The sequence below is a fragment of the Homarus americanus genome, unplaced genomic scaffold (genome assembly GCF_018991925.1).
Source record: "Homarus americanus isolate GMGI-L3 unplaced genomic scaffold, GMGI_Hamer_2.0 scaffold6354, whole genome shotgun sequence".
NCBI lineage: Eukaryota > Metazoa > Arthropoda > Malacostraca > Decapoda > Nephropidae > Homarus > Homarus americanus.
Window position 1 is genome coordinate 400,001 of NW_024715548.1, and position 24,581 is coordinate 424,581.

Here is a 24,581-nt window from a genome sequence, read left to right on the forward strand (position 1 = left end):
CCTCCCTCGTGGGTTCATGTGACAGACCCGCTACCTCCCCCTCCTGGGTTTTGGAGGGTGGTGGATCTTGTGGTGGGGCCTGAGTGTTATTGTCGCGTATTACTCACTTCCTCCCGACCAACGTACTGCTTCATACATCTTAACTACAAGGTTATCTGAGAGTACCGTTGCCCCCCCCCCTCCTCTCCATCTCTCTCTCTGCTGCGTATGTGGAGCAGTAGTGTGTGTGTGTGTGTGTGTGTGTAAAAATCACACACACACACACACAGATGGAACTGGACGAATTGAATGAAAAGTTGAGAAATATTCCTCGAAACAGTACATAAAAAAAAAGAGACACAACTCAAAAGTACCAAGAATAAACTAATATATACACAGGTAAGGCTGGAACACCTGGGAACACCTGTATGTACCTGAAGTATACACAGTATATATTTTAGACCACAGATATACACAGCCATGATATAAGTACCGTATAGAAACTAGAGACGCGAGCAACATAACTCTGGGTGGAACAGGAAGATGGGAGAGGTAGAAGAGGCAGCAGGGAGAGGAGAAGGAAAGGGCATGGTTGTTGTGAGGTGGAAGAGGCAGCAGGGAGAGGAGAAGGAAAGGGCATGGTTGTTGTGAGGTGGAAGAGGCAGCAGGGAGAGGAGAAGGAAAGGGCATGGTTGTAGAGATGAGGTTTTATAACCACAACAAAACAACAACAAGGTCAGAAAGAGGATGAGAGACAGCAGAGGACCCTGAAGGACGCTGAGGGCGAAGATGCGTGGGAACTGGCCCTCGAGAACACCAAGATCAAGGATGGATAGATTGATCAGGGAGGATGGAGGGGTAGGAGGAGGAGGATGGACGATTGGGAAGGGGACGTGGAGGATTGAGGGATAGGAGGGTAAGGAGGATGGAGGGGTGCAGGAGGGCTTATTATAAGGGTAAGTAGGGCAGGTGGTAAAGGGTATATAATATAGTCAATAGAAGGAGTGTGTGTGTGTGTGTGTGTGTGTGTGTGTGTAAGTCCTTGAAACTATCCGACAATTGTGAGACAGTTTTCAAGGCCTGGAAGACCTTGATCTATACGAAGGTTATAAGTCAAGGTCCTGGAAATATATTATACCCTTGAAGGTGTTTATGATATACAATACTAGTACTGTTATGACTATATTTTATCATTATCTTTTTTAACAGAGGAAAATATTGTAAGAAATAACATATGGAGATTAAATTAAAGTGGAGAGAATGAAAGTATGTGTAATGTGTGTTATTTTGGTCACTGTTGAAGTATAAGTTTTGTGTGATGGGGACTTGGTGAGGCTGAGTTGTATGTTTACTGTTGTGCCTTTATGAGATAACCCAGGTGTGTGAAGAGCTCCCCGAGGCGGTGTGATCTTTCTCTCTCTCTCTCTATCAAACTGTGTAGCCTGAATATACATAGTTTTTTTAATAGAACAGAAAGAGATCAGACAAGTGTCAATGCCAAATCCATTCACCAGGGCGACGTTCAGTGGTTTAAAAGACATTTAAAGTTGGCCACTGTGAAGTGTGATAAAGAGTTGTGGTGGAGAGATAAAGATACTGTACATACATTTACAGTACTGTATATAGATGCTGATACGTTATAGTGAGTTTTATTAAATAGCTGGAAATTTCATTAAATACACCTAATAATAATCCTATATACAGCCACTCAGAAAAATAATGTTTACTTGGGTCGAGAAATTTCGGACTGAGCACTGCGGACTCCTGATGTCTCGGTGGGGTTGTCAAAATCCACCTTCTTTTGTGTCATATTGTCTCAACGCAGTTTTGAGAAGATAATTTTTGAGTGACTGTACGTGCAGTATTTTCATATATTCAAAGCTTCGTCATCGTACATAAGGACATCTTGACATATATATCCATTGTTTGGCCAGTCGGCTCTCGAAGGTCAGCAGGACTTGAGACGTCGACTGCATGATCAAATCTCTCAGACGGTCTTCACAGCTCAGGTTCTCCAGCTCTTGATATTTGCATTGTCCTCTGAACCTACAGGATTGACAGGATGCCTTTGATCGTGTGTGAACGCCATACTGATTGAGTGGTGTTCTACTGTACTGTATATGAACGCGAAAAAGGACTTCATACAACGACCGTCTGAACTTTTTTATGAGAGTCCATTACAGGGTACGAATAAATAACCTACTAATATTGGCTTATTGATCATTATCTATCAAATTTAAATATTAAATTTTATTCCACGACCAATTTGTACCTATTCTTTATTTAACATTATAACAATAGAGTTTAAGAGCAACGAAGAACAAAAACAAAACAAGTGACAGTCGCAATAAATGTCAGAACAACCCATCTTGCCCGCTAAGGTATAGAGAGTGAGGTTGAGAAGAGGATTCCCCTTTGTTGAGACATTGGATCCCACACAATGAGTCGAGGCGGTGTTAACTCTCTTTCTCGATGCTATTGTCTTACGCTAGTGTTTTAAACATTACATAACATCTTTATGGAGCTCATGCAAGTCTTTAATTTAGAGATAAACACTGAGGGTGGCTTTGATACGTGTGGGTCTATTTTATTTACTTGGTTATATATTTTATGTGTGTGGGGAGGGGGAGGTTTGACTGTGTTGTGAAGGTATTAAAAAAAAATGGTGGGTAAGAGTTTTATTGTAGTGAGGGTCTGGTAGAATTATAGGATGTCTTCAGGTAGATAGGAATTTATGGTACGGTACTCTCTCACACACAACAAAATAATGTTACCGCCACACCCTTTTTGATTGTGTGTGTGTGACTCCTGACACGGCACAGTTCTCCCAGCCAGTATTCGTAAACGCTATACACACACACACACACACACACACCTGTTACACACAACACAACAACAGGTGCCCGGTAGTCAACAATTATTTACACAGGTCACTAGGTTATTGTTATATCACCCACCACACCTGTTATATCACCCACCACACCTGTTATATCACCCACCACTGTTATATCACCCACCACACCTGTTATATCACCCACCACACCTGTTATATCACCCACCACACCTGCCAATGTGAATGCTGACAGGAAAGGTTCAGTGATTCGTTTAAACAAGAGACAAGACGAACTTTTATTACCTGGTTATGTGTTGAAGCAAAACGGAAAGCAAAAGTAAAATTAAATATATAAATATGACGAAAGCTTTGGAACGCATCATTTCATAATTCTTGATAGATAAGTTTGACTCTGCTGCAGCTGATCAACGTAGAGTTTTATATAAAGTGTCTTAGAGAAATGTGGAGTAGATGATTATTATAAAGAATGTTAGTTTGTTTTGTGGTCGTGTGTGTGTGTGTGTGCGTGTGCGTGTGTGTGTGTGTGTGTGTGTGTGTGTGTGTGTGTGTGTGTGTGTGTGATGAATTATTTTTGTCATGTTTTGAGGAAGGAGGAGAATTGTCAACTCTTTCCTGGTGTTATATGTCGGAACACACACACACACACACACAGTGACAACATCCACACCACTAACAGACCTTCCACCGTGTTGTAATGGAACCACCACTGCGCCACTAGGTAATGATGGCGCAGGCTGACTATAAACGGCTCCCTACGACCCGTTAAGTGTGGTGGAGACGCACAGCCAGGACTTTCACCTTCAGGAGGGAGTGGTGGTGGAGTTGTGGTGGTAGTGGATGGAGATGTGGTGGTGGTGGTGGAGTTTTGGTGGTTGTGGTGATGGAGGGAGTTGTCGCTGTTGTTGTTGTGGTGGAGGAGGGAGTTGTGGCGGTGATGGAGGGAGTTGTTGTTGTGGTGGAGGGAAATTGTACCACGTTGTCTGCCAGGGTCGCGCCGCCCTACACTGTGTACCATCACCACTAACTCCTACCCACGGGCGAGGTACAGACGGAGGTATGGATAGCGTGTATGAACATATATACGTTGGCATAGGAAAAAAATGCTCGACTACAGCGCCTCCCCTGTGTGGGTGGGCGTCTACTTAATGATACGGTTAGACATACACAGCCTATAAGACTATTGGCTCTGTTTAAGACGCTATAGGCTGGTGTTTCTATGTTGTTTACACCGAGTGACTCACCTCCTCGTCTGAGACTCTGACACACACGTGGAACATCTGACAGCCAGCTTCGGGGTCAGCGTAGTAGCCCCCTGTCGCCTTGTCACTGCAGGTGAAGTTGGTGTCTGGCAGCATATCTTGTGAGTAGTTGGGCGGAGGCTCCTGCGCCCCCACCAGCAGGAACAGGAGCAGTAGCAGCAGCAGGCGCGGCTGTAGGAACGGGTTGGACGAGAGGAGGCTGGCCAGACCTGTGAGGGGAGAGATAATGAGGATCATTATAAGAGCTTCAAGTCACACCGGTCTACGCTCCGTCATCCACAATTTCATCTTGTTCTGATCTGACTGCTAATGAATTTTTGTTCGTGAGGAACTGTCCACAGGCAGTGACCAGTTTGCTAGCCATTGATTTTATATATATATATATATATATATATATATATATATATATATATATATATATATATATATATATATATATATATATATATATATATATATATATATGAAATGTGTGTGTGTGTGTATATAATAATAATAATAATACATAATAATAATAATAATAATAATAATAATAATTAATGGTTTATTGAAAGAGCATGGCAGCCGGAAGGCTGAAAATATACTGATTACATAATTGGGGAATAGGTCACTTCATTGACAAATAATATACAAGTGTGTGTGTGTGTGTGTGTGTGTGTGTGTGTGTGTGTGTGTGTGTGTGTGTGTGTGTTGAGTTGTCTTTGCTATCCACCAATGCATCCTACATTAGCTAACTGAATTACCTTTTGGGATCAACGATCTCCTCATGACGCTCCGAGTCCTACTGAATAAATTCATGCCTTCTTCATCAGTACATACACCCCAACACTGGATGCGGTGGATGACACCAAGGAGGCCTTTTATGCCGATCTTGACGGAGTTCTAACCTCTATTCCCAAAGAAGATAAGGTTGTGCTCCTTGGTGACTTCAATACCAGAGTTGGTAGAGATGCTAACATTTGGCAGGGATTCATAGGGAGAAATGGACTAGGCAAGTGTAATCCCAACGGCCTACTCCTCCTCAGCAAGTGTGCTGCACACAACCTCACTATCACCAATACCTTGTTTAGGCAGGCCGACAAGTTTAAGGGTTCGTGGCAACACCCACGATCCAAACACTGGCATCTCATTGACTACATCATTGTCAGAGAAAGAGATCGCCGAGATATCCTCATCACCCGAGCCATGCGTGGCTCAGACCACTGTGACACTGATCATCGGCTCGTCAGAGCCAAGCTCTCACTTCACGTCGCCCCAAAATGGCGAAGGCAGCAAGCCTCTAGAAGAGGTTTTAACACTTGAGCGTCTGGAGGTTCCAGCAGTAACACATGCATTCAGGGAGCAGCTCGAGCATGGACTGATGAACAACCTGACAACAAACAACCCAAATCCCAGTGCCGAATGGGATATTCTCGGCACTGTCATGCGAAAAACCTGCAGATATCCCTCTGCCAGATCGAAAGAATACACCAGGACTGGTTTGATGAAAATGGCCAGGAAATCAATGTACTCGTCGATGATAAATGTGCTGCTTTAACTGACTGGAAAAACAACCCCCAGTCTCAGGCCAATCACTCATGGCGCAGCCCCCTTCCACTCATCCGACGGTAACTCCCTAATTAAAGACGAAAAGGGAATCAATCAGTGCTGGAAAGAGCACCAACACTCACTGCTCAACCGAAACACGAATGTGGATGTCCTGACTACTCAGCAGGTCCCTCAACATCCAGAGCTGACCTACCTCAGCTATCCTCTATCTCTGGATAAGGTAGCTACTGCCATCAAACAGATGAAAAATAACAAAGCCTCAGAGCCTGATGGAATCCCAGCCGAGGTGTATAAAGCAGGAGGACCTCTACTTACCAGCCGTCTCCACTCTCTCTTGGAGAATATATGGGAAAAGGAGGAAATCCCCCAAGATCTTCAAGACGCCTCCATCGTCAATATTTATGAGAACAAGGGAGACCAGTCAGACTGTGGCAACTACCGCAGGATCTCGCTGCTGTCCATAACTGGTAAGATTATCGCCCCAGTCCTCCTAAACAAACGTCTTCCTGAGGCGGAAAACTTCCTCCCAGAATCTCAATGTAACTTTAGATCATCACCTGGCACCACTGACATGATCTTTGCTGCCCGTTAGATACAGGAAAAGTGCAGAGAATAGGGTCGTGACCTGTACATGGCCTTCATCGACCTAACCAAGGCCTTCGAGTTGGCCAACAGGGAAGCCCTCTGGTGGACCCTCACCTGTTTTGGCTGCTCACCAAAATTCTTTGCCATTGTGAGGCAACTCCGCGATGGCATGAACGGCAGTGTCCTGCACAATGGCACCCAGTCTGAGTTCTTCCCCATCCAAATCGGGGTAAAGCAAGGGTGTGCACTGGCACCAACTCTCTTTTCCATTTTCTTGGCTGCCTTCCTTGCTTGTGTCAGTGCCAATTTAGCCGGCGGGGTGGACCTTGAGTACCGGATGAAGGGTCTTTTCAACATAAGACGACTCCAGGCAGGAACAAAGGTGTCGGTAGCCTCCATTACTGAACTTCAGTATGCAGACGACCTCACCCTCGTCGCTCACACTGAAAGCAACCTACAGGTGATCTTGAACACCTACGCAGATGCGTATGCACACTTCTCCCTTAAGGTGACTGTACGTAAGACTCAGATTCTCTTTCAGCCTGCCCCTGGTTCAGACACACCTCCACCATCCATCCAGCTTAACGGTACTACCCTCTCTAATGTTACCCACTTTCGGTATCTCGGCTCCCACCTGTCCACCACTGCAGACATCAATGAAGAGATTCAACATCGGATCAGATGTGCATCTCAAGCCTTTGGCAGAATCCTACGTGTCTTCAGTTGAAATTATCTACAAAGTTGCACGTATATCGAGCAGTGGTCCTCCCCACCCTGCTATATGGCAGCGAGACATGGGTCACATACAGGAGGCAACTCAAGGCACTTGAAAACTTTCACCAACGTAGTCTACGTTCCATCCTCCGAGTTCGCTGGGAAGACGAGAGAACAAATGCCGGTATTCTTGCTGACACCAACTGTAGGAGCATCGAGGCTACCCTTATCCATGAACAACTACGCTGGACTGGCCATGTTACCCGCATGGACGACAGTAGACTGCCAAAGCAGCTACTTTACAGTCACCTAACGAATAGTAAACTTAACGCTGTCGGACAACTGAAAAGGTATAAGGATAGTCTTAAGACAAACCTGAAAAATTGTCAAATTGGCCCCCCTCACCTGGGAGACGATTACTCCACACCGTAACGCTTGGAGGAGCACCACACAAGAAGGTGTCAATAATTTAGAGTTAGCCCGACTGCATACCGAGGCAGACAAGCACCAACGCCGGAAAAACGCTGCCGCCGCCTCTCCCGCACTAAATGTAGCCCTCCACACGTGCAACATCTGTGGACAGTACTGCCGGTCCCGTATCGGCCTCTTTAGCCACCTCAGAACTCACCAACGAAAGTGATATCCTTAATTACCTATATCATCGCATCATAGCTGGATGATCGTTATGCTGGAATCCGAGTAACAGCAAAGTATTAGCAGTAATAGTAGCTTCTCAACGAAAATTGTAGCCTTAAAAATAACCTTCTAATTTCTTCGTGTAAATTAAAGGTAAGAAAGGCGGGAGGGAAATAAGTGATCTGCCCATATTTTCATTATAACAACTGAAACAACAAGAATATTTTTATTATTTCTCTCACTCTCCACTTACCGAGTGTCGCTGAGCTGTCACCCATCCTGCCTGCGTGGCTCTCCTCTCTATCTCTCTGTGGAGGAAGATAAAGTGGCTGTTAGATAGATAAATATTCAGTAAAATTGGCATACAAGTTTACATTGATTCAGCATGTATATAGCCAATGCAGGTATACAGTTCAACATGTACTGTATATAGACAATGCATTATGCAGGTATACAGTTCAGCATGCATATAGATAATGCAGGTATGCAGTTTTTCCACCTAGTGTAAAGTGATGTATATTTTTTTTTATTCCAAATTTTCCTTAACTTAACACCGAGAGCAATAAATTGGTTATACTTCACTGCACCTGTACGGAATTGGATAATTTTCATTCACTTGCTGTACTAAGACGGTCACAGTTTAGAGCATAATCCAAGTATTAATGATGGAAATTTAACTCGCATACTTGACACTGTAAACTATTATTAATTTATCTCTTTTATCTGTCTGTTTGTCACGACGTCGTTGTTATACAGGTTAGGTTAGATCAGGTTAGGTTAGATTTGGTGAGTTTTGAGGTATTAATAAAAGAAGAATTCGCAGCTTATACGCTCGACTGCTTTGTGTTTTTTCCCAGTCCTTGGATGGCGTACTTCAAGGTGATACACAGGAGCTGCCATTGTTTATATTTTGAAGTACCTTAACAACCGCTCCTCATTACGACTTATTACCCAACTGAGGTAATTTCATACCTCATTTTAAAGACATAATAGACGTTAATAGCTCCATTAATATCATTGCTTGTAGCTTCTGAATATTAAAAAAAAAATCTAGTAAATTAATGTTGTGGTTTTAGAGGGTAATTGTGTATTTTATCTTCTGGGGAATCTTTTATTTTATTTTATGGTCTCTTTTTGACTGCTGTGTTACGTAATTCTTGTGAGTTAATGATGTTTATAGCCTCTTTGAAACTATGTTGGGGGGGGTCATGATGTGTGATTATTGTCTTAGGATGAGAGTGAGAGAGAAACATGAGGAAAGAATGGGAGAATTTAAGTGATGGAGAGAATTAAAGAGAGTTAGTAGAAGGATGGGGTGTAGAGAACGGGAGAATGAAGAGAGAACGGGAGGGTAATGAATGGAGAGAGAGAGATAGAGAGAGAGAACAGAAGGATAGAAGATGGGGAGAAAGGGAGAAGGAAAGAGAGAATTCTGAGCCTTTAAAAATCCGAGGCTTACAGTATCTTTTTGTCTCTTGTACTCTATGTGCTCGTACAACACACAAATGTCAGCACGGGCAGAAGGCGGGCGAACACACATGAAGGGTAACTAAGGCGCTGTTGATTACTCCTGCTGGCTCTTAAGAGTGAACTCCTTGAGCACGTTACTGTGAGCGTCAGGCGATATTCATTGCTCGTGCTGGCTTTAAGCGTGACTTAGACTCTTAGAGCACGTCAATGTGGGGGGAAGTGAATACCAGGCGGTGTTGATCGCTCGTCCTGGCAATGACATTTTTTTTTAACATGATATGAGGGTGAGCATGAGGGTGGCGACGTACAGTGATCAAGACAATGTTCTCCAGGACTCAACACAAGACATTAGTAACACCTCAGACCGTCGCTACATTCCCACACATTTTACCAGAGGTTGAGTGGAAGGTCTTGTGTCGCCAGCTGAACCGAAACACCAGCGTGAGGTTGCGAAGAATAAGCTCCCGGACCTAGCGAGGCGAGACTTGAGAAAATTTTACTTTTTTATTAAAGGAAACAATGGGATCATGTGAGGATTAGGCACCCCTTCCCCAGGTTAGTTCACCTTAAGGGGTAACACCGTGAGGAAGGCAGGGAAGGAAAGAGAGAGATGAAGGAGAGAGAATGAGGGAGGGAGGAACGAAGGAAGGAGAGGAGGAGAGTGTTGAACCTCGGATAAAAGCAGAGGGAAGCAGTGTTTCATCGAGGGAGGGAAGGAGGGGCAGGAAATCACGGAGTGTTGAACCGGGGAGGAAGGAAGGAAGGAAGGAAGGAGTAAGTTCACTACCGCCTGTGAAAGTGGTGTTGAGAGCGACGTGTACTGTTACTCTCCTTACCTCCGGGTGTTATTAGTAGTGTACAGGTGTGTGTGTGTGTGTGTGTGTGTGTGTGTGTTGACTTGCACAATATCATGCACACCTGCCTTCAAACTGACTTCTTTTACCTGGACTGTGTCGCCATATGACTCGGGAGGGGGGAAGGGGGGGGGGACAGAGGCGCAGTAACATTGTGGTAGAGGATCGTGGTGGTTGTATGATGGTGGTAGATGATCATACAGGTGAATATGGTGGTGGTGATGGTACATGGTGGTGGTGATAGCATGGGAGGCGGCTAGGGTGGTGATGGGTGGCCACGATAGCAAGTACAGAGTGGGATAACCATTTGTATTAGCCTGTGATCAAGGTCTCGGGTAACCATTAATTACCTGAGGTAGAGTTACAGGTGATGTATTGGGACGGACAACATACCAATGAGGAGGGAGGAAGGAGGGAAGGAGAAAAGGAGGGAAGGAGAGAGGGAGGGAAGTGGGGAGAGAGGGAGGGAGTGACCGCGATGGAGGTACTCTTTACGGTAACTCAGAGCTGGTGGTGTAACTGAAGCAACTAAAGCCTGATCGATGAATGGTAAGATGCAGAGGTAAGGTAAGGATATAGACTGAGGGTGTGGAGGTAGACTGAGTGGTGGTGATGGTAGTGATGGTAGTGATGGTAATAGTGATGGTAGTGATGCTAATAGTGGTGGTAGTGATGGTAATAGTGGTGGTAGTGATGGTAATAGTGGTGTTAGTGATGGTAATAGTGGTGGTAGTGATGGTGGTAGTAGTAGTGGAGGTAAGATAATGAGGTGTGGTGGTAGTAACCTGTATTTTACCTTAAGATTTGTGGTGTTATGTAAGAGTAGAGACGCCATGATGTTGACACCGCACTTGTTCTTGTTGTTAGAAAGTTATTGATGATATTCGTTATTTACGCTTTTTAACTAACGTAGATGTGGCGTTAAACTCTGTTCAGGATCATAAAGAAGTAACGTTATTAGGATCAACTCTCCCACTCCTTCCCCCACTACCACTTCTCTCTCACTCCTTCCCCCACTACCTCTTCTCTCCCACTCCTTCCCCCACTACCACTTCTCTCCCACCTCTTCCCTACTACCACTTCTCTCCCACTCCTTCCCCTACTACCACTTCTCTCCCACCTCCCCCTACTACCACTTCTCTCCCACTCCTTCCCCTACTACCACTCTCTCCCACTCCTTCCCCTACTACTCACTTCTCTCCGCTCCTTCCCCACTACTACTTCTCTCCCACTCCTTCCCCCACTACCACTTCTCCCACTCCTTCCCCACTACCACTTCTCTCCCACTCCTTCCCCCACTACCACTTCTCTCCCACTCCCTTCCCCCACTACCACTTCTCTCCCCTCCATTTTCGCATCCACTTCCGTGTTCATCAGTATTGTATTTCCTTCCCCTTCCACTTCCTCCTCCTCCCCCCCTCCCCTTAGGTGGTAGGGGAATGGGAGGGGAGATGGGTGTAGAGGGGGGGGGGATCTTGAGGGAGTTGTTATTACGTACTTCAAACAATTCTTGCACCGTCACTTCTCAGGTAAAGAAATGCATAAATAATAACAACGACAACAACGACATCTGAAGAATTGGTTTTGTTGATGTTACTGAAACAAGTGTAGCAAGGAACTAGTGTCTCAAGGAACTAGTGTTTTAAGGAACTAGTGTCTCAAGGAACTAGTGTCTCAAGGAACTAGTGTCTCAAGGAACTAGTGTTTTAAGGAACAAGTGTCTCAAGGAACTAGTGTTTTAAGGAACTAGTGTCTCAAGGAACTAGTGTTTTAAGGAACTAGTGTTTTAAGGAACTAGTGTCTCAAGGAACTAGTGTTTTAAGGAACTAGTGTCTCAAGGAACTAGTGTTTTAAGGAACTAGTGTCTCAAGGAACTAGTGTCTCAAGGAACTAGTGTTTTAAGGAACTAGTGTCTCAAGGAACTAGTGTCTCAAGGAACTAGTGTCTCAAGGAACTAGTGTCTCAAGGAACTAGTGTTTTAAGGAACAAGTGTCTCAAGGAACTAGTGTTTTAAGGAACTAGTGTCTCAAGGAACTAGTGTTTTAAGGAACTAGTGTTTTAAGGAACTAGTGTCTCAAGGAACTAGTGTTTTAAGGAACTAGTGTCTCAAGGAACTAGTGTTTTAAGGAACTAGTGTCTCAAGGAACTAGTGTCTCAAGGAACTAGTGTTTTAAGGAACTAGTGTCTCAAGGAACTAGTGTCTCAAGGAACTATTGTTTTAAGGAACTAGTGTCTCAAGGAACTAGTGTTTTAAAACTAGTGTCTCAAGGAACTAGTGTCTCAAGGAACTAGTGTCTCAAGGAACTAGTGTCTCAAGGAACTAGTGTCTCAAGGAACTAGTGTCTCAAGGAACTATTGTTTTAAGGAACTAATGTCTCAAGGAACTAATGATTGTGTCTGGTATTAAGGACATTAGGAGGTCCAATGAGCTGACAGGTTAAGGGTGAGTGAGTGAGGAGACGACGAGCGGGTGTTGGTGTCACGTGTCATGAGGTTAGTGTGTACCTCCTCTCATGATGAAACTGGTTTGTCATGAGGATAGTGTGAAGTGTTTTTCATGAGGCTGATGTGAACGGTCATGAGGCTAGTGTGAACTCATTAACAGCCATGAGGTTGGATGTGAATAGTTACGCATGTACTAATTATTATGAAGCTGGAGTAAATTGTCATAAGTTCAGAAACGTACAAATGAATAATATTTCGTACTGACAAGACGAAGCCACAGTCGGACAACCAGTTCACGCAAATTGCCCATTTCTCAAACTTCCATCCTCGACTATTACTGACTTGTGTGGGCCTCCTTCAGTAGTCAGTCAGTAGCACCTTAGATATGGCAGTGATGGTGTTGGAGTCTCGCGTCTTACGAATCTATAATAATTTACTGAGTTATTATATTTAACCAGTAAGTCTTCCTTCTTGTAATACTTCGGTTTAGTAATGATAATATTTGTAGCTTTTTATGTGTTATTATAGGAGGCATTACTCTTATTGGTGGATATTTACATCATTTGGTGACTAATTTCTTGGTCTCTGTTACTGTAGGTTAGGCTTTTATCATCTTGAGTTTACGATTGACTCACTCTATACAGCGATAATAGTTATACTGGGTGAGTGCCGTATATTCTTGTCCAACGCTCTTTACATATTATAATGATGGTATGAGAATTAAAGAAGCGTTTACCGATGAAGTTGTTAAAATAAAATGAGGATAATTAAGGTATCAGGGTTCACTGTCTTTGAATAAATCGTACAAAAAAATCGTCAGACTTTTCTCGACAAATTTTAACGGACACACAACCACCCACGCCCCCCCCACCACCCACGCCCCCTTACCACCCACGCCCTCCCCACCACCCACGCCCCCCACCACCCACGCCCCCACCACCCACGACCCCCACCACCCACGCCCCCCACCACCCACGCCCCCCACCACCCACGGCCCCCCACCACCCACGGCCCCCACGCCCCACGCCCCCCCCACGCCCCTCCCACCACCCACGCCTCCACGCTCTTACTCCACCCATTCACCCATTCACGCCACACCTTACCCATCACAAACGCGTAAGTAGAAAATTGACGGTAATTGGGGATGACGACCACAAAGACGACACACACTGTTAAGGTTCCTCCGTCACGAAAAGCGGAAGGAAGTGGACGGAAAACTAGGTTGAGAGCCTGAGAGGTAAGGCTGTTGTTTACTTGTGACCAGGTAAGTGACAGGACTGACGGCAGATAGGGACAGCACCAGACAGATTGATACACTCGTTACGGCTCCTCAAACATGAAGCCTACACAGGTACATAGATTTACGTACGTTTATGTTCCGGTATGAGATTTTTTGTTAGGTTCACTAGCCATGTTAAAAATGTCCACTTTACACACACACACACACACACACACACACACACACCACACACACACACACACACACACACACCCGTATCGTACTAATATTGAACCTTAATTGTTAGTGCTGTCCAAGAGTTGTTCTCGTCGCTGGCTCACGTCAAGTCACTCTCCCTTCCCACTGTTTTCTCCTGCTGGTAAATCGCGTCAGTGGGCGGCAGAAGCGGAGTAAGACTTGCTGGTATGTGAGTCCACCACACCCTGTAGTCACATGTCTTATTTCCCCCCGCAAGTTGGGGTGTTGGTGTTTGTCGACGTCTGGTTAGTTTTCACCGCGAGTAATGAGGTGGTTGTGGGTGTGTGAGGGGGGTGAGTGATGGGTGGGTTCCGGCTTTTAATTTAATTGTGGGTGGCTGTTGTCACGTTCTAGCCCTGAGTTATATGAAATATATATATATATATATATATATATATATATATATATATATATATATATATATATATATATATATGAAATATATATATATATATATACCGGTATTTCTACTCCATCTCGTTTCCAGAAAAAAAAGAAAGAAAAAGAATCCGGTCTTCATGAATGCCAAAATATGGGTTGTACTACTTGTGCGCTAGACGATAGATTAATTCGAATTTTAGAAGCCTTGTGTGCTTGAGGGTTTGGAGAGTAACAAGGTAACAACACAGAGGTAAATACAGTGTTACCAACCCTTCAGGCGGTGTATTACTCCTCACCTGCCACGGAAGACAGCTTAGTGCGCGCGGAAGGAATTACTACAATGATTAGCAAATAACGCTGGAGACTTCAAAAAAGAGAGAGCCTTGGGCAGTTTCCCAGTTTTCGCCATTTTTAGAAAACGAGCTGAAATTGACCGTGAAGTTGTGAGTGAGGACCACCAGATGATGTTCTCCTCCACACCCTATGTTCCCGTCGCCAGTAATTAGAAAACAAAAGTATAAACTGAACGTGAAGTTGTCAAGAACATTAAGTAGGTTCCCACAACAACCGGATCTCATTATGCTCTTGGCCGCTGCTGCTGTTCCTCACTCACTGGGAGCGAGAGGTGTTACCGCTCGCTGAGTGAAATTATTTGATAGCTGTGCATGTTTGTGGAAAGTGAATTTACTGTCCGTAGTGCTCCGTCTCAATGGGCTGTATGGAAGTTAACAATGGAAAATAAATTCAACTGACAGACGATTAGTCGCTGTCACTAGGCTAAAGGGAAGATGTCAGTGGAATATCAACTCATTTGACAGTACTCCTGCTGTGGAAAGTTAACTGACAACAAATATATCGAGATGTGTCTGTCTCAATTTTGATCTTTTATTTAAAATTGTACAGTTTACATATAAACAGAGATATTACATATTTATATATTTGTCCGTGAAATATGTATCACTAGGCTAAAGGGAATCTGGCTGTAGGAAGGTAACTTTTCTGACATCAAAATAATGTATGTACTGTACATGTCTCACTGGGGTAAAGGAAAGGTGTCGGTGGAAAGTAAACTCAACCTAAACACGTCTTTTGTTTCCATCCATCTCCCGAGACTTACGGAAAGTTATCATTGGAAAGTGAACAAATCAGACGGTAGCTCTCCATCTCTCCCTATCGCCTCTCTACTCCATTCCAGCTAAATGGAGTGGAACTGGTGAACAAAGTCTTCATCGAAACACCTGGTGATGTTGGCTCAGACAGATAAAGACTTTTCACACATTGCCCGAAGGCTGAGAACTGTCCATAGTCTGATTTTTTCTGCTTGTGTATCCAGGGGTCGAGAGGTGCCATGTTGACTAAACCTGTTCACATCAGTTCATAAATTAGTGTAGAAGAGTAGAGATATCGTTTCTTAGTAATTTTTAAATGTAATTTTCAAGTGCATTATAAATTAACAGTAAAGTACAAATTCTAGATGAAGTACCATAGTAGATGAAAATACTGTAGTACAAGGATTAGATTGAACTCATATACCAAAAGATTATAACTTCCAGGTAAAGGGGAAAAATAAGCACTCAATAGCATACAAATACAAAAGTGAAAATTGAAGAGAATGAGAATGGGTGGTTCCTTCTCGCCCTCTCCACCCCACTCTGGCCCAGGCGCGACAGCTGCCTGGCCGACGGTAATGTACAGAAAGTGAACTTGACATTGGCCGTTGACGTTACAATTTTCACCTCCGTGAGAGATGCGTGGTGGTAATTGAAGTGTGAAAAGTTAGGCAGTGAAGCCTCGTGGTTAAGTTCCATTGGGGTCTACTTTGTGGGAAGCAGCTGCCGTTAAAAGGGTCGTCTCGCCGGGTCGTTACGTTACCCGGGCCAATGTGTGCGGTTAGTCTCCCCGGGTGCTACACCGTGTTCCATTGACTCGCTTGTTTGAAGGCTAGGTATAGATTTGGTTGGCCTTGGAGGATTACATGAAAATTAGCCCCCCAGTTTATTTCATTGAAGATTAACCACCATACGCTAAACTAACCTAACCACTCAAGTAACGTTAATGTGATTAATCGTCTGATGAAATAAGCTGAGGGACCAATCTTCATGTGATCCGTTTAGGTCAGGTTAAACATTTGGATTAGTGTACCGTTAATTTAAGGTAGATTTGGTCCTTCAAATGTGAACCTTCATAATATAAAGCCGTTAACTGCCGCCTCTAATACTTATTTCCAGTAGTGTTTATAAATATCCTACAAATAATGAAAAAGAACAATAATTTCTAACGCGCAGAAAATATTGAAAAATGTCTCGAATGTAGATATGGGAACATGTACAGGAATATGGTCCAATTATGTCATCGTAACCATAGACTAACTTATGCAATATAGATGGAGTAAAAATATTGTTGTAACTCCACGAGGTTCAGGAATATCTGGGTCACCATCTTAGCTTAGCAAGGACTTCTGAAGTGTTTGAATATTTTCACCGTGTGCGAGGTTTGTCTCACGGCGGAGTTATTTTTACAGCATTTCTTCACCCGAGGGAGACTTTTTCCCTTGATCTTTTGTTTTCTGTTTATCTTGACTTATTATTTTTAATTGGTGTAGAAAAAACTCACGTATATGTTTGTAAGTTGTTTTTATCTACACTTTTTATTAGCAGTTATTGTCTGTATGGCGCGGGTAGTTACTATCACTCGTCTAGTTTGTTTTAATTACTACATATTATTGTGTCGTTGATAGTGTCTATATTAATTAACATTAATTTAACAATGGATATGTAATTTTTAAATGTACTTTATGTGTGGTTGTTCTCTGTTGCAAAAATTACAAAGCAAAAACTGGGTTACAACATGCTGACCCTCCCATCAGCAACTTTCCCTTCATCTCCCTCTCTCTCCCCTGGTCTCTGCATAGTAGATAACAAGTGATCGCCGGCCCTTCGTGCCCGGTTCGCCGTCCTGCTGACAGCGTACAGCGAATGAGGGTGTACCAAGTCCGTAGATTTGCATCGTTTTCCAGCGCAAATAAAATGGTTAATTAATGCCTTCCTAAAGAAACCATCGACATGGGAATAGGTTTGTTCCACTCCACGATTTTTTTGCTATTTTTCCACTAAGCTTGATGAAAAACGATTGTGCCGTTTCGGCTGCCCAGAACAGACAGACACACGGCTATTCCTATAGTATATTAGATATTACTGTGAACTTATGGTGTAAAATGCAATGAGTAACCGCCATTATATTTTCATCGCTCGTGGTATAAAAATGGTAGTTCGAGAATAATGCTACGCTATTGGGGTAGTAAAGACTTGGAGTTATAGATAAAATTCCATTGTTAACTTTTGGTATTTAAATCATATCATAAAGTTCCGATATCGTAAGATAAGCCTCTTTACATAAGAACTATGTTCTTATGTTCTTCGCTGAACTTTAAACACAAGGGCGATAACTAACTTTCATACCTTGGTTTAAGAACAAACCCACAATAACTACAAATTAAACGGCTTCATATGTTTTGTTTTTCTAATGGTTGGGTCGTAAAACTTATGATATATTAGCGCTAGAAAGTGAAGAAAACATTTGTCTCCGGGATTATCACTGGCACCTCACACCATGACCACCACTGAAGAGTTTCACGAGTACCTGACGGTGGTGACTAATGCACCCTACATGACGTCTCAATACAGTATTGCTCCACTTACCGACAGATAGGAGTTTACTGTGAAATTAAAGACTGAAACTTGGAGTGGAGTGAGTGTTGTAGAGGTGTTACGGAGTGGCGGTGTGCACTACTCCACCAGGCGTATGTTTTAGAATAACAGTTGTGCTTGATTTACGTGCATGTTTTTCTGTTGCTTTTTGTTGGCGTGTGGCGGTGAGTGAAAAGTTGATTTTAATTTGGTGTTACAAATACCTACGTATTTATATTTTTCTGTTTTATGCTTATCTTATATCGTGCATACGTGGAAGCAAAAACATTAAATAATAGTTAAAATAAATCTTATCACTTTTAGTTACTTGTCCTTTAAATTGCCCCTTAAGGCAGTGATATACCTTAACGAAATTGAAATGTTTAAATTTTTCATATAAATTTGATGAACTGTAAATTAAGCGTCGTGAGGAGTCTGTAACTCAAGAGATTTATCAATTTAGAATGTTGTGGGAACGCGATATTTACATGAATCAAATCACCACCACGTTGGTCAACCGCAGGAGAGTCTAGTGAGGCGAGTATGTGACACCCCAACCGCACGGTAGACCAGGTAAAACGTACCTGCCTCCCTGCTACTTGTACTGGGTAAACTGGAGACAGCAAACACGCGCGTCCGTCAACTTCTTGTATTGGGTAAACTTGCGAACTAGGTGTTACCAGCCTGACCGAGATAGTATAAAATCACACACCAACCAGCTAAAGCCTCGACGAAAACTATTAACAGTTTCAGCTTTCGAAACACATTACAGTTTTCCCACAAGCAGTGAAGAAAACTCCCAACATACGCCCTCTGCTTTATGCAACAACAGCAAAAAACAACAACATTGTTATAACTCAGGCGGGACCTGATGCAAGATTGGGGCGTGTAAAAACCAAAACAGAATTACAGGTATTTACAACGCGGGGAGGGGAAACGTTCCAGACGGGGAGACACAAGGGCCTGGGGTGTGAGACTACTACTGCAGGAGGCGGCGACGGAGGGAAAGTCACGCTGTTGCCTTGGCATTGAGCTCGAACTCTTACCATGTGAGATGAGCCTTTGCCAGGGTCACCTAACACACATAGGATATATCAAATAAAACACTTAGAAAAACTGGAAGATACAGGGTAATTTTTTTTATTCGAGAACCCTAAATGACAGTAATTTTAGGACGTGCAATAAACAAGAACCTAAAAATCAATAGGAATAAAGTCTGATCACTGTGAAGAACATTCAGAATACTGTATGCGAACCAATGACCAAGAGTGCCCAAATATTGTCGTACCATTTACAAAACACCGTAGTTGCCATTAAACCTGCACTTGTTTTTATATTTAATTTTCTTGATGTGAACTTGAAATTCCTATTATATGTCCACCTACACCAGATCAAGAAATCGTCCAAATGAACAACTCTAAACCCCGGGTGAAGGTACCAGTCCTCGGGTGTGAACAAAGCTATTTTTACCTCCCTCATAATTTCTTTTAACATGAAAAAAAAAGGACGGTGGAGAAAATTGAAATTAAAAGGAAATTGCAGCAAGAGACTCTCGCCTGGCTGACATTTACCACGAGAACAACACCGCCGGTTGTACAGCTTAACGATCATTAAAGTTCAACTCCCAACCACAAGTTTTATTTTTTTCAAACTTTTTCTTAAGTATTAAGTGTACACGCTGATTGGTTTTCACCGTGAAACTGAATACTGATTTCATATGTATACTCACTATGATTTTTTTTTTGGGGGGGGGGTTAATATTGAATTCCACAATACATAAACAATACACCCTAATATGTTTTTACTCCTGCTGGTATATCTTAAGGCGCCCAGTACACGAAGATGGTATTGTGCTTTTACACCCGTGTGGGGAGGGTGGGGGGGGGGATTCACACTGAGCTGTGAAACGTTAATCCTGCTTCTTATGATGAGAAAAGAAAGTGCCCTGTAGACACAGAATTTCAGCCATGTGTTGTTTTAGGAAGGAAAACTCGATTCCTTTATAAATAGTTGGACGTTTAATAGTGAAGTATCGTTTTCCGACAGTTTCCAATTGCTCGAGTAGTTGGCAATGTAGGAGAGAGAGAGAGAGAGAGAGAGAGAGAGAGAGAGAGAGAGAGAGAGAGAGCAGCAGAAGCCTCGCACCTCAAGCCTATCTACCTATGTTCAACTGTCACACGGTGGAGTGAAGGTCTACCAGGCTCTTTTCTCTCCTTAATAATTTAGATACTCCTGATACCACATCACTCACGCATGGACGATGGCCTCATACAAAACATATGTAGGACGATATATTTAGAAACTTGTTGAATATATGAGGAGCTCCGGACCATAATCTGTTAAGTGCCAAAATAGAAAATGGGGGAAATGCTCAGGTCGGAACGTGTGATATACAATAGTCTTTTTTCAGAGGGCTCTCACCCACATGTACAGGTTCCCAATTGACTCTCTGACTTACCCAGGGGACAGAGGAGAGGCTGAGGAATACATTGCAATACATAACACGTTTCAGCGATATATGGCTCTTAGAAGGTTATGGTCCACAGCTGCTCATAGGGTATCTAATATCTGAGGAACAAAGGTAAATGTTAAGTTTGTCTTATATCTCACGCATCCTCCGAACCTCACTACAAGATCTGGAATTTCATATGGTTGATGGTGTGTTTTTTTCTCTTCACTGCGACTAAAACATCAACCCCTAACCTCAATATATCAGTTCTTATTATTCCCGTAACTATGAGTAAAACTTTGAACAGCCTTGTGTTTGGCCTTACCACGCTCACAACATTCCCCGAGACATTCTCCACCAGTCTTTAAATAACTCGTCAGAGGACACCTACTGTCAGTGGGTAAAATTTGTCATGCTCATCGTTACTGCGTGTTATTGATACATGTTTTGGGATCACGTGAGGATTAGGCACCCTACCTTACTTCACTTAGTTATTAAACACCCTATAGCTACCTTGGGGTTAGGTTAGATTAGGTTAATGTTAGGTAGGTGTTAGTGTTAAGCATCACGTGATATAAGCAGAGGTATACCTGCCTAAATGTTCACGCGATTAGTTTTGTTTTGTAATCACAGTCAGAGTTTCGTTCAAAGACCCGGCAACACGACCTTCGGGTGACAAACGACACTTCTCGTTTGACTGACTTGATATATGACCCGCCAGACTACGATTTTGTATTTTGTAATTTTTGTCTGTTGATTTTCATGAATAAGATATAAGAAGGTTTGTCATGTAAGGTAAATGGGAGACGTCAATCACTGAGTGCATACTTACCAAAGATGTCAGCCTCGAATATGTTCCTGATTGTGGATTAGAAGATGTCAACCCTGAGGTTCTTACTAAAGATTTGAATCCATTAAATCGAACTAATAAAGGGAGATAGGTCTTACTTATCAAGATTGTCAGTATATTAAATCTTACTTACAAATGTCAACCCAATAGATCTTACTTATGAAAGGTGTCGGTCTATTAAACCATAACATACCGTGGGAAATGTCTTTGTAATGTTTATCATATCATAACCGCTTCACATCAGAGGTTCAGAATTGTCACGATACTATCTATAGAACCTGCGTATGTGTATGAAGAAACTGTGTGTATATATGTAAAGAAGACGGATACAGAAATTCAGGTGTGTTGGGAGGTGTATACAGTAATATATATATAAAGAACCGTGTATTTCCAGTACACGTAATTTTTTAAATATATTTTATTATGTTCAGGGGTTAAAATTTAGCGTGGTATATTTAAGTCCATAGTGAAAAGTCATCTTCATTCGCACACATCCTAGGGTTCTAAAAAACAGTATCGGACAGCCTTTGAACCTCTGAACCGACTCCTTAATTAATCATGAGGGCGAGTGTCAATAGCCTTTGTTACGGGGAGGAACCAGGGAGTCAACACTGAGCCATATTGGGATTACGATAACGTTTACCAGCATCCAATTTAGCGTATATACATTACGACGACTGGTTGACTGTGATGAACGACTGTGCAGTGTGCTAACACCGGCAGACTCTCTCTCTCTCTCTCCGCATTATTCACATTTGTACATAATATATTATATACTAATTAGTTTTTAGTTTATATCTTGAATTGTAATGTTCCTTTTAAATATTCACAAGCAGCATGTGCGAAATGATTTATCGTTTCTCTCAAAATAATCTTCTCAATAACTAGGCTTCCAGTCAACCACAGGTCCGAGGAGTAAACTAAACCCGTTAAGTAGTTACGTGAGTGTTGGTATTACATATGATTTGCTTATTGTAAAAAAACAGCAAATTTATTTTTAAGATGAGTACTTTTTTTTATGGGAATTAGCCCACCCGGGCACAGGTCAAACGACCCACATCGGGGTAGTTTTCGTGTTATGCAGTCCGCTAATAGACCGACGAGGTGTACGGGTTCCCCTTTGAGCTGAATAAAATCATATCCTCTCGCACGTAGAGGAAAGTACTGTATATTGTACACAGGCGCGTAACACAGAGGTATACTGCCGAATATTATGATGGTATTGCGTGATCCGATCGTCCATGCGTACATGCACTTGCTGATATATATATATATATATATATATATATATATATATATATATATATATATATATATATATATATATATATATATATATATATATATATATATATATATATATATATATATATATGTTGTGTGTGTAATATATTTCTTGAAATATATTTCCTCTGACCTCATTCTTGCTGCCTGTTGTCACGTCAGTTACTCGAAATATCAGAGACGCATTGCTTCCTCCCTCCCTACACCTGCATGTCAACAACCCTTGGTTATCTAGCAGTCTGAATAGAGCCGCTTCATGTGCGTATGTTGCTGTTACACTTGTTCGTCAGCCCTCGTCAGCTGGTGGCCATACAGACACACACACACCTGATGTAGAATTATTGTGCTAGATACGTCCTTCAGTTAACTGGGGTTCATTTACCTTATTTACCTTATTACCTAATGGCCACCCACTAGAGGTGGCCATGTCAGGGAAGGAGGCCAGTGGCCTGTGTATAGGATGTCTCCATTGTTCTTGATAATTCTGTCAAGGGCTGTTTTGGAGTCAGTACTGTTGTTGATTCCACAGCTTGGGCTGGTAGACCTTTCCATAGGTCTACCAGCCTCTACAGTATATGAAAAGGTATTTCCTCAGCTATATTCGTTCTGCATGATAACTTGGCGAGCTTATAGTTATGTCCTCTCGTGTTGGTGGTGCGTGACATCACGAAGAAATGTCCCGGGTTCACGTTTTTCATCGCCTTAAGACTTTGAATGTATCAATGAGATCTGCCCTGTTGTGTCTTGTCTGAAGGGTTGTTAGTCCTACGGCTCAGTCAGTCTTGGATAATCAAGTTGTCACAGTTCCGTCATCGTCTTGGTCACTCTGTGTTGCTCCTTTTCTAGGGGCGTTAGATCTTTCTGGAGGCAGGGTTTCCTCCAGGCCTGTATACAGTACTCCAGACCGGGACCTACTGTACTCCCCAGTCAGCTTTGTGTGATTTACCTTTAAAGTTTTTGCAGTATACAAACCCTAGAGCGTCTTGGCCTTGTACCTGACAACCTGTTACCTAGTTTTTCTAGGCTCTTGGCGGATGGGGGTGTGGGAGGGAGGAAGATTGGGGGTGTGGAAGGGAAGGGGTGGGTAACCAGTGCCCCTGGCAGGTGTTAAAGGAAATTTGACCACTCCTTCAGGAGATGTCACGTTCTTGGGAGATAGCCCGCCCCCATCACCCGCACCACCCCCATCACCCGCACCACACCCCACCACACACCCTACCCACACCATCACCACCCACACCACCCCTGCCACCCACCCCATCACCACTACCCCTACCCACCACCCCCTTGCCCACCACCCCACACCACCACCCCACCACCCACACCACCCCCACCCGCACCACCCCATCACACTACCACCACCCCCCCACCACGCCCCCATCACCCGCACCACATCACTAACACCTCCACCACCACTTACTCGAGTCGGTAATACCCTGCCAATAATATGTTCCGTAATGTAGAAATAGGTGTTTATATTTTCTTAATAGCTTTCACTCTTTTTTCCAACCTCCTCTTCCCTCTCTGTTCTCTCTTCCCCCACTTCTCTCCTCACCCTCAATCTTATTTCTTCTTCCTCAACCCTCCCTGTCTCCTTTACCTCCCTTTACTCTCTCTCCCCCTCTGTCTCTCATCCTCCCTCCCTACCTCCCATCTCTCTCCACTCGCTGTGTTCGACCTTATGATGGTTATGTTCCCGACTGCAAAGAAAATGGTCCTAAGACTATCCCCACACCCCACACACACCTCCCCCACACACACACACACACACACTTCACACACACACATAACTTTTGTAAATAAACACCAAAATCATGCTAAAAATTACTTTAAGTTCGCATCTCAATAAATACCGTCAATGTCTATATTTACCTTCTTCAGAACATTAATCTCATACACCTACCTGAAAACATTTGAATTTATCTATTAAAATTAAATAACAATTGTCCCTATGTATGTATGTATGTATGTATGTATGTATGTATGTATGTATGTATTAACCAACATTATATACATACCAGATTACGAGATTTTGATAAGAAATTTGTCGACGTGAAATAGATGTAAATTTGTTGTTGTTGTTGTTGTTTTCCAGTATCTTGTTTTTTTA

General features: G+C 42.9%; 1 protein-coding gene across 1 annotated transcript in view; it reads right to left on the bottom strand.

Annotated features, from left to right (window-relative positions):
* Positions 1 to 24,581, bottom strand: part of LOC121857895 (mucin-5AC-like) — a 113,737-nt gene that overhangs the window by 42,261 nt on the left and 46,895 nt on the right. The window contains exons 2-3 of the mRNA XM_042354137.1: positions 7,829 to 7,883; positions 4,075 to 4,301 (exon numbers count right to left, since the gene is read on the bottom strand). Coding sequence (XP_042210071.1) covers positions 4,075 to 4,301; positions 7,829 to 7,853 — 252 coding nt within the window. The 5' untranslated portion in view covers positions 7,854 to 7,883. The remainder of the gene's footprint in view (positions 1 to 4,074; positions 4,302 to 7,828; positions 7,884 to 24,581) is intronic.